General features: G+C 41.9%; 1 protein-coding gene across 2 annotated transcripts in view; it reads right to left on the bottom strand.

Annotated features, from left to right (window-relative positions):
- LOC138016939 (N(4)-(Beta-N-acetylglucosaminyl)-L-asparaginase-like) overlaps positions 1 to 17,500 on the bottom strand; it is a 232,764-nt gene that overhangs the window by 48,529 nt on the left and 166,735 nt on the right. For both annotated transcript variants that reach the window (XM_068864124.1, XM_068864123.1), the window contains exons 8-9: positions 8,889 to 8,953; positions 2,382 to 2,457 (exon numbers count right to left, since the gene is read on the bottom strand). In XM_068864124.1, the coding sequence (XP_068720225.1) occupies positions 2,382 to 2,457; positions 8,889 to 8,953 (141 nt within the window). The remainder of the gene's footprint in view (positions 1 to 2,381; positions 2,458 to 8,888; positions 8,954 to 17,500) is intronic.

The raw sequence follows: 17,500 nt of genomic DNA, 5'->3' as shown, positions 1-17,500 counted from the left end.
CCATAGATGCGAACATTGGTACGTCTTGTGTATTGCTCCAGGTCGTCTACTTCTTGCGATAATCTATAATTGTCATCTTCAAGACCTGCTATGGCTTTGTCTTTCAGCGTTAGATTATTTTTAAGTTTGGTTAACTCTTCATCCAGTTTGGCTATCTTTGCTCGATTTGAATTTATTAGTTTGTTTAACTTTTTTTCCGATGAGCCAAGTTGAGTTTCCAGACTGCCGGCATCGAAGTTGATACTATCAGCCAGGGATCTTTGAAACTCAGTCGATGAGATATAGTCGTTGATGATTTTAACGACATGAGATTGCATAATGCTCGTAACGAGGCCGGGGAGTGATGATGTAACCCAGTTGTTAAGTTTGATTTCTAATTTATCCCAGTGATCTTCAAAAGTCGAATCAGTTGGATCGATAGCATCATTAGCCATAGGAGGTCTCCTTTTTGGTCCAATAATAGAAAAAATACGAGAGAATATAACCTTAATTGCAATAAATTTGTAGAGCACAAAATTAGGCAGCAATCTTGGCTGCTTTTACATTGTTATGTTTCCTTTTGTTCTTATAGTTAATTAGCATTTTGGTTCACACTAAATATTCAACTCTGTACTTTGTAATTTAAACTGAAACATGTTTTTAAATTTCAAAAGTGTTGTGTTGTTTCTAAAGATATTGATATGCCTGCTACTATCCAGACCTTTTAACACCCATCCTAGACATCAGCACTGCACTGATAAAGCCCAGAAGGCCGAAACAGTACTGTCTGCAGTTAGATATAGCTCTTTGGCATTACAAAGCTTTTGCTTTCATGTCCAAATTGAGCACTCTACAAGGATGAGTCATTGCCGCTAGCAATTGCACATGCTCACTAGCTCGCTAGTTTAAGCACTCTGGCATGGCTTAGATGTACCACATGTGTGGGACATTTGGGGTGATTTTATAAGCTTAACCACCATCCTAGACATCAGCACCTCACTGATGAGGCCCAGAAGGCCGAAACAGTACTGTCTGCAGTTAGTTATATATGTATGTATTTTGTGGTTGTTTTTGTTCTGTTTGCTGTTCTTTGTGTGTGTAAAGTATTATATTTTATAGAAAAAATCAATAAAATACAAAAAAAAAAAAAAAAACCAACAAAGTGAGACCTAAAATCAGATGATTGTGTAAGTAAATTAACACCTCTTCACGAAGAAGGGTTTACAGTATCGAGAAACTTGAGAGGATCACCGCCATGTTTTGAAAAGTGCAAAACGGACTTATTTGCTATCATTAGGCAATTAGGTAATCCCTCATGGTTCTCTTCGTTTTCTGCATCAAAAACAATGTGGTCACATCTTTTGAAAATCCTTGGTAGACTTGTAGAGAAAAAAGAGCTAACTGATGATGAGATTAAAAATATGACCGGGCAACAAAAATCAGACTTTATTCAAAAAGACCATTCACTTGTGCTTGGCACTTTGAACACATGGTAAATCTCTTTATAAAGGATGTGGTGAAGAGTAATCTTATGCCTAATGTAGAAATAGTACTGACTTCTTTTACAGGATTGAATTCCAGCAAAAAGGATCACCTGCACATTCATGCATTATTTTGGGTATCTAGTCGCACATGAGAGCCCCCTGTTTCTGTTATATCACACTGACTAGTGAATAAAGGCAAATGCAGCCCGCCAATTTCAAACAATCACGATAACTTTCATATCCATGAGTAAGGACAGTGCCACTTTGCTTGAGATAAAAGTCTACCTTTATTCGAGAAAGTACAAATGTGCCTTCGTTTTAGAGAAAACTCTGTTTTACTCACGAAAAAAAGTGTAATATAATAATGATCTTGTGACAGAAAAGCTGGATAAGATTCCTCAGAGCCTGTGGTCTTGTTTTGTTTAGAGGACGACAACACAATTGCCTCTTACTACAAGAAAGTTCCATTTCTTGATCTGTTAAAACAGGCGACATTGAAAAGAACTCCCGGCATTGTTAAATCGTTTGTAGTTAGTTCCATCAAGTAACCAATAAGGCAACAAGCCACTGTGGCACGCACAATGAAATTTGAAACTTTTTACATCTTTTGATCACGTTATCTTGGAGGAATGTTTTGATATTTTACAAGCACAAACTGTTTAAGTCTCCTATCATGGGCCACAAAAAAAAGAAAATGAAAAACTAAGGTAGCACTGAAAAAATGATTTTTTAGGATGGTTAATAGGGATATTTTTTAAAAATCTGAGATTTCCTTTGCAGGAGTCAAGCCTACAGACTTGTTCAGAGCTAAAGGCCATTTGTGGGTGACAAAAGGACTTGTTTATTATTTTTTTGATTTCCCCTAAATTGGAAAATGCGTAAAATTGATTTTCTCATTACTTTAATACAGCACTTTACCCTGGAATCTTGTGGTTTCGACCATTAGTAGATGTTCCTCCAGCAAGGTTCCCAGCACCATCAACTACTACCATCCCTAAAATACAAGACCAGCAGGAAGTCTTGGTTTTCATGTCAGCAAGCAAAAAATATATCTTAAAGTATACTTGTATGTGGATGTTTGCTCTTCCATTTCCCAGAAATGCTCAATTCTACCTCGTCACCAGTCCTAGTCACTGTGGAGCCGCACGAGAAGCATGCACATGCTAGCTACTCATTTGCATGAGTGCTTTGTAGTCGATCCAGATGGTTTTTTAGCCACTCCACCGGCTTTTCCAATGTTTATCTTCTATACTGCAGATAACAAGAGGTAAGCTTTGCGGAACCCTCCTTTTTGCGTTATTATATATTTGCTAACCATTCTTCACATTCAGATTACTCTATGATGACAAGCACAATGGAATAGTCAACGAGTGCACCTTCTATTGAGAGCCGACCGGGTGCAACAACCGACCCGACAGGCACCACAAACAACCTTGAGAAGGCAGTGGACCAGCTCACGCCAACATGAACAGGATGTCAACCTTTTTGGGGCAATTATGCCAATGTATCCCTACTGGGGAAGGTTCTTGCAAAGCTCGGGGAACTGTCTCACATGTCTGGACGCAAGCGACAATGCAGCAAAAGCTTCTCTTCAGATGAAGATGTTGACGGCCCTTGCATGAAATCCCGCAAGGACTCTGACATGATAAGTGTTACCACCTCAGAGGAAGAAGTCCAGAATTCGCTCCATGGCGTATATGGGGGGGAGCACACACAAAAGCCACAACCATAAAGGGGCCAAAGACCACAATGAAATCTTAAAAGGAGTGAACGGCCACCTTCCGGGAAGAGGACAAAAAAGGTTCCACTATCAACAAACAGATGGCTGAAATGGCCCACAAACGTTGGGGCAAGAAGCTTGAAAATGTCACACCTTTTCACCAAATACGACCACCCAAAAAACTGCGTCAATATAACAGTGACTCATGTCAACTCATAAATTTGACAATCATTAAACTCCTTAAGAAAGAAAGCTGACCTTCGGCTCACCAATTTGCAGCAGGCCTTCCAGAAGGCAATGTATGCAACCTTAACGAATGCGGATAACTTGCTCCGAACTACGGGTTTAAGCGGCCCTACCAAAAAAGTACTGCATACGAGCAGCATCGATACCGTCGCCTTGTTAGGGCATGCTGCAAGTGAGTTATCTATTTTGCGGCCAGAACAAATATGAAACCCGCCCTAAAGCCTGAGTACCATGCCCTCTCCTACTCGGAGACAAAGTCCTCTGCAAAGTTTGTCTTCGGGGAGGATCTCGCCAAACAAGTGCACAATGTGAAAGAAACCCATCGCTCTGGAAACATGGTCGGATTCTCTAAGGGCCACAGGCGTGGATATCCGCCACAAAAAGGGAAAGACACAATAAAGGTGGTTCCAATGCAAGACGACCTTTCTTGGGGAAGGGTACGCAACCAAATAGTCGGAAGAAATTACCCTATCAGAAGAACGACAGGCCCATAGGGAAGAAATAATGCGCTCCCTTGAGAGAATCAACTTGTCGGTGAGTAATTTTACCAGCTTCATTGCTTTTTCCCTTCGTGGTTATCTCCTGGCTCATTGTGACAATTTTCAGGCCAGATGTGTTTCGCATTCCTCAGAAGCCTGGAATCGGCTGACATCTGATCAAGGGATTCTATCTACTGTTTCTAGCATGGCAATAGGGCACTTCAGAAAATACCAGAATACTCTTTGTTTGTCCCCCCAAATTTTGCATAAGCATTGTTTTCAGTTTCTCTTGGGACTTACAATGGTCCCAAGAGAAAACAAAAACAATGCTTATGCAAAATTTCGGGGGACAAACAAAGAGTATTATGGTATCTTCCGAAGTGGCCTATAGAATTTGATAGCCCCCCTTGTCAACACTACCTCCCCCAATCGGTCAGATCAGATTTTGATGGACAGGTAATAGATTTGGAAATAGCAAAACTATTGTCCAAACGTGTCATCGAGCCCACTGGGCATAGCCAGTTCACTTGCTTGCCTAATGGCCTTTCCTGTTCTCCTAGAAAATTTGCTACACTTCTGAAACCTGCCCTTTCTACCCTTCACTTAAGAAGCCATGTGTGAAGTGCATATTTTGATGACGTGTACTTACAGGGGAAAACATACCAAGAGTGTGTGGACAATGTTATTGATTCGGTCCAAGTGGTTGATTCCTTGGGGTTTGTCGTGCACTGTGACAAATCTACCTTCATCCCTTCGCAATGGCTCGAATTTTTAGATTTCATACTGAACTATGTTGAGATGACAACGAGGTTGACCCCAGAAAAAGCTACCGGGCTGCAAACAGCCTGTAACATCTTGCTTACTGACCCCTCCCACACTATCAGGGACTTAGCACGCATAATTGGGAAGATACTGTCGTCCTTTCCTGTGGTTTGCTATGGATCCTTGTACTATCGATCCCTTGAAAGCACCAAATTAACTGCCTTATGCGTGAATCAGTGGAATTTTGATAAGAAACTCATGCTCTTGACCCAGGCTGTCGAGGAACTTGAATGGTGGGCGAATAACGTGATCGATTCCCATAATGTCTTATCACACGCTCACTACAGACACCTCTATGAACAGCTAGGGAACTATGGGCCGCACACGAGGCTGGAATCACATCAGTTATCTTGAATTTTTAGCGGTTTTTCTTGGGTTACAGTTTTTTGTGTCACTCCCTTAGCAATACACACATCTGATTGATAATAAACAATACTACTGCTGTAGCTGTTGTAAACCATATGGGAACATGTCATTCAGATGTTTTAAACATGCGATCTAAACAACTGTGCCTTTTCCTCCTTTCAGCCTGATTCCAGCTGTTTAAAAGAAAATAAGGGACAACAAAGCGACGGGGGCATGCATGCTGCCCATTTGGCCAACGCAAACATGGTTCCCTCTGTCGATGAAAATGGCAATTTGCCAGACTGTACACCTTTGGGCAAACAAATTTCTCCTCCACCTCCCAAGCCGACCCGATGTGACTCACCCACTACACAAGCAAGTCTCCCTCTTGATTTGTCTCTTATCAGGCAAACCCTAATTGGTCAAGGCAACTCTACAAAGGCCAAGGACATCATATTGGCTTCCTGGCATACCAGAACTACTAAACAGTATGATGTCTACCTAAAACGGTAGGAACAGTTCTGCCAGTCAAAGGGAATCAATCAAATGGATGCGAGTGTGGAGAATGCCATTGACTTCCTGGCGACTTTGTTCACCTCTGGTTTAGGCTACAGTGCAATAAACACTACCCGATCAGCACTGTCTTCTGTCCTAATTCTCCCTAACAACCTTTGGAACACACCCACTAGTGGCTTGGATTTTGAACTTGCCAAGATATAGCTCCATCTGGGACGTCGGTGTAGTCCTTCAACACCTCAGACCCTTGGGACCTCCAACACAGTTAGACCTCAAATCCCTCACTAAGAAGACAACTATGCCCCTCTGTTTATTAATTGTCCAGCGATGTCAGACCCTCACGAAGCTGGATACCACCCTTATGCAAGAACTTCCAGGGAAAATGGGAGGAGTATCCCAGAAAAGTACTTTTTGGACAAGTTTTCTTGCAAATAATGAATGTGTCGTTGCCAGAGTGCTCTGTTGGCAACTGTTTCAACTAATTTTGTCGAACTGTTCGCTGTTCCTTTTTTGCCTCAGGAGTTATAAACTGTCTTTCCTATTTATATTTCCTTCATGGGTCATACCCCTTGTAACAAGTTGAAATGAAATGATGCATGGTGAATGTCAAAAGGGAATGCTAAACGTCATGCAATGTTCCGAAAGTCTCATTTTATTTCAAGGTATGTCAAATCCAAAACACTGCACAAATCGTCTTGAAATTATTTAGTACGATGTCCTTTCTCTCAATAATAAGCATTTTTCATACAGACAATCGGCTTCAAAATTGTTGAGACACTTATCCTTTAGGGTCGATTTCAAGCTCGGTGTGAAAATGGCCCCCTCCCCTACACCCCCCCGGGCAACGTTGTGTTTTTGGTGGGGAAGGGAGGGGTATCCCGGAAAAGTACTTTTTGGACAAGTTTTCTTTGCAAACAATGAATGTGTCGTTGCCAGTGTGCTCTGTTGGCAACTGTCCCAACTAATTTTGTGGCTGATTGGAGTCAATTTGCATAGTGTCCCACACAAAGCAGTACATAGCGCATACAAAACCAATCCGAGCAACATACAATACCAGGTGCTTATCAGCTATGCCAAGCTGCACAAGCCAGTCACCAACTCGACTGTAGGGAAATGGGCCAAAAGTGCAGCGCTAGGACCAGCCTCTTCTTCGTACTGTGCCCAGACTGGCTTCACTCTCACAGAAATCCTCAAAGTAGGAGGTTGGAGCAATGCCCCAACCTTTGCCAAGCATTACCATAAACCAATTGAAAAAACTTTGGAGCCAGTATTCTAAGCCATTTCCAAAACATTTCCGAATAGTGAAAATTTTCTCTTATATTTAATTCAGTGTATTGTTGATCGCTATCATCACGCTGTCATGCAACATTGGGTTGCAGTTTTCGTTGGTAGATCATTTAATTGTTAGGTTGTACTTACTGTGATATTAAACTACTATATATTTCGGGTTTATCTCCCTCTGTACTTTTTAATTGCCTGCAGCTACCTCGTGTGATCAGCTTTTTTAAGTCTCATGTAGCTCTGCAGTGACTAGGACTGGTGACAAGGTAGAATTCTTAAATTAAACGAGACTTACCTTAAGTCGATGTTTGATTGGAATATCGTCGCCAGTCAGGAACGGAGGAGTTACATGCCTTCCCTTTGTAGTTTGTCTCACCACAACTCCTTCGTTCCTCACCCTCTCCTCACAGTTTTTCCTTTGTTCAGGAATGAAACTCGAATTTTATTCTCAACTGGAATTAAATAATTGTCTGTACTCTTTTGGACTAAAAGAAATGGTTGATTTGTTTGTTTGTTTGTTTGTTTTGCTCTAAAATGCAAGCGAACATGTGCTTTTTAAATCCGTTTTCCCAACTTTTTTTCGATCTGCCTCGACAGTGATAAGAAAGTTGTGCTGTTATGTTGTAAACATGTAATCGCAATGAGTTCTCGTAAAATTAGGAAGAAACATTACAAGCTTGTGTTTTCAGAAGTTTGTTTAAAGCACCTAAAGGTAATTTGTTGGAGCGGATCTTGTTTGAAATTTCATTGTCCTTTCTTGGTTGCATTGCCGTATTTTGCTGATTCTTGTTCCAAGCCAAGCTGGCGAGTTTCAATGAAATACATCAAAATGTGGATGATCTCGTTCTCAGAGATAAAGTGGAATAAAGTAAATCAGTAAAGCTCTTTTTTGACCTTGAACTGACAAAGTTTTGTGACAGTTTCTAATTTTAGCATGATTCCTATTCGCTGGCTATTGACAGTTGACTTTGAAATCGGTCAGTGTAAAATGCAGACTGCAGACTAGGGGTAAAATGCAGACTGAGGTTATAATGTAACTGTTGAAAAAGTCCAAACCCTTAAGAAATGCTAACAGTTAGGCCTAAATATTGTTTTATGCCTAATTAGGCCTAAGGTTAGCATTTCTAACGGGTTTGGGCTTTTTCAACAGTTTCATTATAACCTCAGTTCTGCAGTCTGCGTTTTACACTGACCGCTTTGAAATGGCTTTTGTCCTTTTCCATTCGCTCGCTGTGGGTGTGCTTGTTTTCTTTTAAAAATCATGCGATTCAAGAAATATTCATTGCCAAACTGGTGAATTCCAAAGTAAATTTCACTTGAAAAAACGATATTGCTTTGTGATTCATGCATTGTCAGTTTTTTGCGTGAAATTTACCGTGGAATTCACTAGTTAGGCAATGAATTTTTCTATTGAAGAAAGCAAAGAAATGATTTAATTAATGAAGCAGTAACCGAAAACACCAAAACGTGGACAATTCGAAAACCTTTTATTTTCACTAACCCTACAGGCAGTAAGAATAAATAATTAGGGAGCTCCGCTTTTAGGCTTGGCTAAATCTTTATATTTTAGTTGAAATGAAGTGTAATGCTTAGTCTTTGTTTTAATGTTCCTTTTGAGAGATGTTACATTGTGCAACTATTATGAACTACTCTTTGAAGCCTTCTAGTTTAATTTTGGTAGCGGTATTTTGCAGAAAGAGAGATGGTCATTATTGTTGTAACATTGAAAAGTGCAACATAATTCATAAGTTCATGAAATGCAATTTGTACTTTTTAAGAACCGGGCATTAGGACAGAACCTCAAAACGCTACATTCATGTCTTCCATTGCAGATGTTATGGTTGTCACTTTTTGCTTGTTAAATTTCTCTGACATTGGAGCCAGGGTAAGGCTCATAAGTGGACATAAGTAGGCAAAAAAAGCTCTGTCTACTGGAAGCATCCAGCTGAAAAGTAAAGAGTTAACCACATTCATGATTCTGGCTCAGGCTAGCAACAATAAGATGAGAGATCTTACCAATTGTGTCATGGTTGTATTTAGTGATGCCTGAATGTGGTTCCTGCCTTGAACTTGTCTGATCTCTGTTTGGGAAATAAATGCAAGTAAGCTGGACAACATGTAACATGCTAACTTAACTATTTATTCTCTGCATGAAAATTGTGGCTTCCCCCGCTTACTCTTACTGTTGTATGTTGACGATCTGAAGGTTTACGCTGCATCAGAAGGAAAGTTGGAAAGAGTGTTGAGAGATGTTAAAGGGGCCATGGAAGATATCGGGCTACATTGGAATGAGAAGAAATGTGCTGTTGCACATGTGAAACGTGGAGTACTCCAAGAGACGACTGGAATGTTGGTACGAGAACACGAGCTGGTGAAGAGCTTAGAGGAGGATTTCCAGTACAAATTCCTTGGTGTACAGGAAAACACTAAGCAAGAAGATACTCTAGTCCTTGAAAATGCAGCAAGAACATATCTCCAGAGACTCTCTGTAATATGGTCTAGCCCTCTTTCAGATTATTTTAAGGTAGTTGCGACCAATCAATTCGCTGTACCAATACTCACATACTTTATGTGGACTCAGGTATGGCCTATTGCAGAGCTACAGAGAATCGATAGAGATATGCAGAAGGTTATCACAGAGAACGGAGGAAAGCACCCCTAGCATCAACTGATCTGATATACCTCTCAAGAAGAGCCGGTGGGCGAGGATTGAAGTCGGTCGAGGCAGAGTATAAGGCTTCGAAAATTAAGACAGCGGTGAGGCTTCACCAAAACAAAGACCAAACCATTGGTCTCGTAAGGCAGTTTGAGGAGAAGGCGGAGAAGAAGGGTAGGCGTTCCTTGGTCAGAGATGCACAAACGTATGCAGAGGAGCTGGGCATGAAATTAGAGTTACAACCCCTCCTTGGTACTCCCCAATACAGCCAAAACTAGTGTACGAGAATAACCAAGTTACAGCTTACTGGGATGTCCCTGTATACACGTGCAATACAGAAGTAAGAGCTAACAGAGTAGATGCAAGGTTTGTAGACAAAGGAAGCAAGATCGTCACTTTACTTGAGATGAGCTGCCCTTGGACCATCGTGAAGTTCTACAAGCTCGGTTTCTCAAAACCCTTTCTCAAGTGGCTCTTGAGCTATTTATCTGGCCGCTCTCAATTCGTGCAGATCGACGATAGGAAGTCCTCGTACCAGTTGTCTCAGTATGGCGTCCCACAGGGGTCCATCCTGGGACCGATGATTTTTAACTTATATGTATCAGATCTACACGAGGTCACTCCGCCGTCAATGGAAAGCGTCCAGTATGCGGACGACACCCCACTGCACAGCCATTCTAATGTCAAGGAGTTGGACTCAAGAGCTGCGGACATGAATGAGACTCTTGCAAGTATTATAAACTTGTCCCAGGACTCCAACTTGGCGCTGAACCCTGCAAAGACTATGTGCATGTTGTTCTCAACTCCTCAGATGTCGTCTGACCATTCTCTGGCTGAACGTCCTATACATTTATCTGTAGGAGATAAACCCCTTAAGCGTGTTCACTCTATTAAATTACTTGAGGTTCATATTACTGACACCTTGAAGTGGGATGATCATGTCAAGCATCTCGCCTCATCTTGTTATGGTGTCCTAGTTGCACTGAGGAAAATCAAGAACTTTACAAACTACCATCTTAGAAAACATTTAGTTGAATGTCTGGTTTTATCTCACTTAGACTTTAATGATATAATTTTCTATCCAATTAATGATTGCCTATTAAAAAGGCTACAGCGCATCCAGTTTGCGGCAGCCAGTTTTGTTCTTGGACGCAATGTGAACAATATTGACTCTATTCTTAAGTTAGGCTGGTTGCCTATGAAAGAACGTAGAGAATGGCACGTTCTAAAGGCCGCGCACAAAGCTACATATTCTCACGATTGGCCCAGAAACCTTCAGCTTGAGAAAGTAAGACATGCTAGAAATTTACGGCCATCACGTACCATAAATCTGGTTATTCCCCACGCCTCGGACACTTTTCAGCATAGCACTGCAGCCCTCTTCAATTCTCTGCCATCCGATGTTAAATGTTGTGATGATTTTAAATCAGCGCTGCCGGAATAGGGCGGAATGATTTCTTGCCGAGTTTAGATAATGTGTGTGTATATTGTATGATTACAGGTTCTTAGTTAGCTTAGAACTCCCGCACAAGCCACCAGCGACCTACTTATAGAACTCATATAGTTTTTTATAATGTATTATTTATTTAGATTATTGATTTTGTGACTTTTTTCTCCCTTTTATATCACATTAGCAATTTCACGTATTTTTAGTATGTAAATAAGACTTAGGCTAGCCATGGTCAACGCCTAGCCTGAGTGAGTAGGATCGGCATCCAGACGTGTATATACTGCCATAATAATAATAATAATAATTTTTATTTATATAGCACACATATCCTGTGCTCAAGGCGCTTTACAATGTTTATCTAAAAATACAATATATTAAGCTAACAACATACAATACATACAATATATTAAGCTTAATAACTAAATGTGACCCTCCATATGACTTGATGCTAAAGGTGATAGCACGATCACATCACGCTTACACAACACAACTTGTGTGTCCTGAAGACACAGATATGCGCATATTAAACAGCCAAAACAAAAGAAGACACACTTGCCTTGTTTTCAAAGAGTTCAATCGGCAAATTCCATTGTCTTTCTTATCATGCACGATGTCACGCTTAGTGTGCCAACGACGACACGCTTAGCGTGCAGTTGAACACGCTTGGTATCAATAAAGCTAATGCCTATTTCAGTTTGGCAACTTGACTTACAAGTGCTTTGATGAATTAAAACAATTATTACGACTATCCGTGTAAAAAAAACTCGCAACCTGTGAGTACGGCTCGTGTATCCGTGTAAAAAAATCGCCAGCAGTGCGAACGATAGCTTTGAGCCGTTCGAATAATTCAAGCTTTATTATATCCATACAAAAAATCAACAGAAGTACAAACGATAATTTTGAACCGCTTGAATAACTGGAGCTTTAGAATATCCATGCAGAAAATCGGAAGTAGAACGGATGATAATTTTCAGCCGATCGAATAACTCAACCTTTTTGGAGCCAGTGAAATTTCAAAACTTCAGAAAATGCAACAGGGCTAACACAGGTTTTTTTCACATTCTTTCTGCTTTTGCTGTCATAACATTTTCGATGATCTATATACTTTTTAAAAGAGACTCCAGTTTAACACAAGAACTTTCCCAAACATGGTGGAAAGTTGACAGTATTCGGTTCCAACACTGTCGGCACGACTCAACCAAGTCACACGTGACCATGCATGACCTAGCTGTATCTGCTATGCATGTTGAATGTTTTTTGTAAAATTCCCGTAAGCTTTTAAAACAAACTAAATACTGTAATCCTTAACCTCAAATCTTTCTTGTCTGAGATTTGTTATTTGGGCTTTCCCTGCCTACTTTATCGAAGGCGAGAGATTGTTTTATCCTCTGGACATGCCCGAATCTTCTGTTATGCCAACACGAGCGTCAAACAGCGGCAAGGTATACCAAAATCTCGAGATCTCTGCACGCCCGCCGCACTGAAATCTCTTTAGATAATCTGGGATTTTTGTGATTTTTAAGAACTACCGTATTTTGAAGAATATACGTTTAATCAGGCGGCCTCGCTGATTTCGCATCTGGGCTTTTTCAACATGTATCTTCCAATACTTTGCAATGCGGCATTAAATTTTGTGTTATATCCTATTTATAGCATGATGGAGTAAAACTGAAGAAATTAGTTAAGAGACTAGTGTAAGTTTTTTTATGAAAAACTGAAAAAGCACAATCACGCGAAGAGTTGTCAACAAGTATGTTTAATCTAACTGATGATGAACTTGAACTTCTAAAGAATGGGCTGGGATTCTCTATCAAACCTCATCATCTCATCTCAACAAGACAGACATTCTGGCTTCCTTCGAAAAGATCCACTACACCATGAAGAAGAAACTAATGGACGAAAACTCCGCTACGCACCAAAAAACTGAAATCACTCACCTGGCTCAAAACTATATCTCCTCCTACCATCCTTCAAGCAACGATCTAAAGAAACACCGTATCCTACGAACTCTTAGGAACAATTCCAATATTATAATTCTCAAGCCTGATATAGGCAATGGGGTTGTTACTTTAGATCGCAACATTTATTTAGATTCCTGTTTTGAAATACTCAATGACAAATCTAAATTCAAGTATTAGACAAAGATCCCACTTTATTATGAGAAGGCAGACTTAAACGTTTCATTAGTCTACTTAAAGGGGTACTCTGACGAAAATCGCATCTTTCCTATCTAAGCCATTTTGAAACATAAACAAGTAGTCTGCATGAGAAGAAAAATGCTGTTTACTTTTTTCAAATATCTCTTTTCGTTCCAGAGATATTCGAGTTTTTACATTATGCAAATTAGCCAAGTGATGACGTCATATACTCAACACAAGTTTGTTCAAATATGATGAAAAGAGATATCTCAGCCAATTTGTATCAGAAATTTTTGATTTTCCATCAGACTTGTCACCAACTGCATTCACTTGGCCAGTCAATTGATTACTCACTTGGTCAGTACCATACTGTTTCAACTGGCGATCAACAGCTTCCTGCGACCTCGCAACCCTCAACAAATCATCCAACGTTAGAGCTCCCTCCTTTTCCAGGAACTTCCGACGCAGCTTGCTGGAATAATACTTGTCAATAACCTGATCACGGATGTAGTCGTTCTCGCTTACACCAAACTCACAGTTGATTGCTCGTTGACGAAGCCTACAAACGAACTGATCAACGGTTTCTTCACTTTCCTGCACAATTTGTCGAAACAGATGTCTCTCAAAAGGAACGTTCGCCTTTTCAGTTTTTCATAAAAAAAACTTACACTGGTCTCTTAACTAATTTCTTTAGTTTTACTCCATCATGCTATAAAATTGGTGTAGAGACTCAGTTCATCAAAAACACTCGCTTTAATACACACAGATCGACCCTTGGTTTTCACACACCCCGTGCATACATTACCGCTGCTTTATATAAATAGCGCGAACAATAGATGTAACACGATTGGTTCCGATACATTCCACACGTGCAGAATTACTCACGACACTACATTCCCTCCTTTTTAACAGACAAAAATTAAGGAAAAACTAATTAATTAACACAGTATGGCAGTCACGCTTCAAATGTTCCTGCGACAAAACAAAACTCTCAACGCCTTAAGTGTCAAAAACAAAGTATCTGAATCTTTTAAGACTCTCTTAACTCCTTAGCGATAACACAAAGTCTCCGAAGCGCACAGGCTTCTTGACAATTCGCGTTGACCTACGCACAGTTTGTTGACTTATCAATGGACTTGCTGTCCGCATTTGGATTTCAGTTTCTCCTCCTTTTTCTGGCGAACTCTGAAGAGGCACTGGGCTGGTTCCGGACACTCCTGTCATCGGTGACGCGACAACTCTTTCCCCCTGTCCAACTACCTCTGGCGAACAGCTTTCTTTCCCGTTTGGTCTGGACACATTATCTTGCTCATTGTACTTCTTTACGAACGCAGTATTCCTCTTAAATTCCTCTCCAGCCTCGTTCCTGACTTTAACCTCTGTTCCAGTCTTCTGAACCACTTTGAAAGGACTCGGACGGAAGTTAGTCGAAAGCTTATTAGATTTTTCCGCCCTCAGTAACACAGTGTCGCCGATCCGTATGGACTTAGGCATTGCACCTCTACGTGCATCGGCATAGGCTTTGCCCTTCAAGTTATTCGACCAATCGTGATCTCGAACTTCTTCTCTCGGCACTTCTATGGCTTCTCTTCTTAACTCCGGTAACTTCGTCCTCATCTCCCGACGAAACATCAGGTAGAAGGGTGTGACACCTGTGGTTGCTTGCGGAGTGGATCGGTACGCCGTCAGCCAAGTGACCAACTCAGTTCGCCAATTTTTCCCTTCTAAATTAGCAATCTGAAGAGACTTGAGCAATGAACGGTTCTGGCGTTCAACCTCGCCATTTGCTTGAGGCCACAGTGGTGTCGTCCTGCGATGCTCAACTCCATGTACTCGTAGAAATGACTCAAACTCTTCGGACACAAACTGGGGACCATTATCTGTCCTCAGGGAAAACGGTACACCAAATCTGGCAAACATAGGAGTGATTGCCTCTATGATCTTGACGCTTGTAGTAGACTTCAAAATAGCAACTTCCAGAAATCTGCTGTAATAATCAACCACCACCAAAATACTCTCTCCTGTAGGTAGGGGTCCTAATAAATCTGCACTGCAGTCTTGCCAACGGGCACTTGGAGGCAAAACACGAGACATCGGATCAGGAGGGCCACAACTTGAAGTAACTTGACAGCCATGGCAAACCTTGCACAAATTCTCTACATCTTTGTCCATTCCTGGCCACCACACCTTACTACGAAGCCAATACTTTGTCTTCACCACCCCCTGATGACCCTCATGTGCCAATCTGACTACCTTGTCTCGCAAGACCTTGGGCACCACTATCCTTGTACCACGAAGCAAAAACTCGCCATAGGTGCATAATTCATCTTTGACGTGTGCATATGAAGGAAACGTACACTGTTCCCAGTTCCCAGATTTTATACAGTTCTTCACTAAACACAGTTCCTCATCACCGTAAGACGCCTCTTCAATCTCCTTCGGTGATAATGCTACAGGCACGCAGCTCTCTACAACGGCTCTGACGAAATCGTACTCCTCGCCACGGTCCAATTGTTTCATGGCATTCAAACGAGATAATGCATCAGCAATGTTTGTCTTCCCAGGCCGGTACACGACTTTAAAGTCGTACCCTTGTAACCGCAACACCCATCTCTCAATTCGCGCACAAGGCTTTGACGTACGCGAATAGATTCGTTCTAAGGGTTTGTGATCCGTTTCCAGCTCAAAGCTTCTCCCGGAAAGATACATGTTGAATCGCTCACAGGCCCAAACCAATGACAATGCCTCCTTCTCCGTCTGACTGTAACGCCTCTCCACGTCAGTCAAGCTTCTAGATGCAAATGAGACAGCCCTCCATGTCATGTCCCTCCTTGTTCTTGGGCAAGAACTGCACCTAAACCCACGGGAGACGCGTCTGCAACGACTCTTGTCCCACAGTCAGCCCTGAAGTAACCCAATGTGTCGGCCCGAGTGATAAGACGCTTCAGCTCCTGAAAAGCTGTCTGCTGCTCGCCTCCCCACTTGAAGGTAACGCCCTTCCTGGTCAACTCTTGAATGGGCTTGGCTACGGATGCTACATCTGGCATGAACTTTGCCGAATACTGGACTAGACCCATAAACGATTGTACCTCACTTGCATCCTTAGGAGGCCGTGCATCTCTAATGGCAGCAACCTTCTCTTCACTTGGGTTAATGCCATCGCTGGTCACTTCGTGACCGAAGAACGTGAGCCTTGACAATCAAAACTCGCACTTCTCTCCGTTCACTGTCAACCCCACTTCACTCAACCTATCCAACACAGCAAAAAGACACCGGTCATGTTCCTCTACACCCTTTCCATGAATAATTAAATCGTCCGCAATGTTCGCAACTCCAGGACAACCTCTCAGGACATCTCTGACAATTTGCTGGTATTTCTCCGGTGCCGACGTCACCCCGAACATCAGCCGCTTGTAACGATATAGACCTCGGTGTGTGACGAAAGTAGTGATGTGCCGACTGTCCTCGCTGAGCAGAATCTGATGAAAACCCCATTTGAGATCAATCTTGCTGAACATGGTACGCCCGTTCAAATCGTGCAAAAGCTCCTCCACAGTTGGAATCGGGTGTCTTTCACGGATGATTCCTTCGTTTGCACGCCGCATGTCCACGCACACCCTTATGTCTCCATCGCCCTTAGGAACAACCACCAAAGGTGAGATCCATCCTGAAGGCCCATCTGGTACCTCCTCAATAATGTCGAGCTCCAGAAGCTGGTCGAGCTTCTTGTCCACCTTCTCACGTAATCCAAACGGTATTCTGCGCACAGGCTGGGCGACAGGCTTCACAGACTCATCGATATGGAGTTTAAGCTCGTATCCCTTTAAAAAACCAACACCAGTAAACAAGGCATTGTATTTCTCCCTATCAAGTCCTCTACTGTCAACATTGTTCGCTTGGAAGGGACCAACGTACAAAAGATTGAGAATTTCCGCGGTCTCACGACCCAGTAACGTTCGGCCGTCGCCCTTAACCACCACGAAATCTGCTCTACAACCACTGTTGTTACCAGTCAGCGATACATCCGCAGTAACAGTTCCGAGAGTAGGTAACGGTTCCGTACCGCCGTAAGCAAAAAGCTCTCTGGCAGACTTGTGCGACTCACAGGTTATTCCTTTCAATTTCAACATCTCCCAGGTCTGTTGTCCCACCACGTTACAAGTAGCACCAGAATCAATAAGGACATCAGATACAGTTACACCTCCGACTATCAAGGTAATCAAATCACTACTTTTCCGTTCATGGCCAGTTAACTGCTTCACAGTAAATGCAAACTCGGGACTTTGCTGAACCGGTTCGGTAAGTCCTTCGCTGTAACTCCCATCAGCTACAAGGTTTGTTTCCTGCGAACCTCCACGACCACGACTACGTCTTCCTCTACCGT

Source organism: Montipora capricornis, chromosome 9 (assembly GCF_036669925.1).
Source record: "Montipora capricornis isolate CH-2021 chromosome 9, ASM3666992v2, whole genome shotgun sequence".
NCBI lineage: Eukaryota > Metazoa > Cnidaria > Anthozoa > Scleractinia > Acroporidae > Montipora > Montipora capricornis.
Note: the sequence above shows the minus strand (reverse complement) of the source record. Positions and strands in the feature narration are given on the sequence as shown.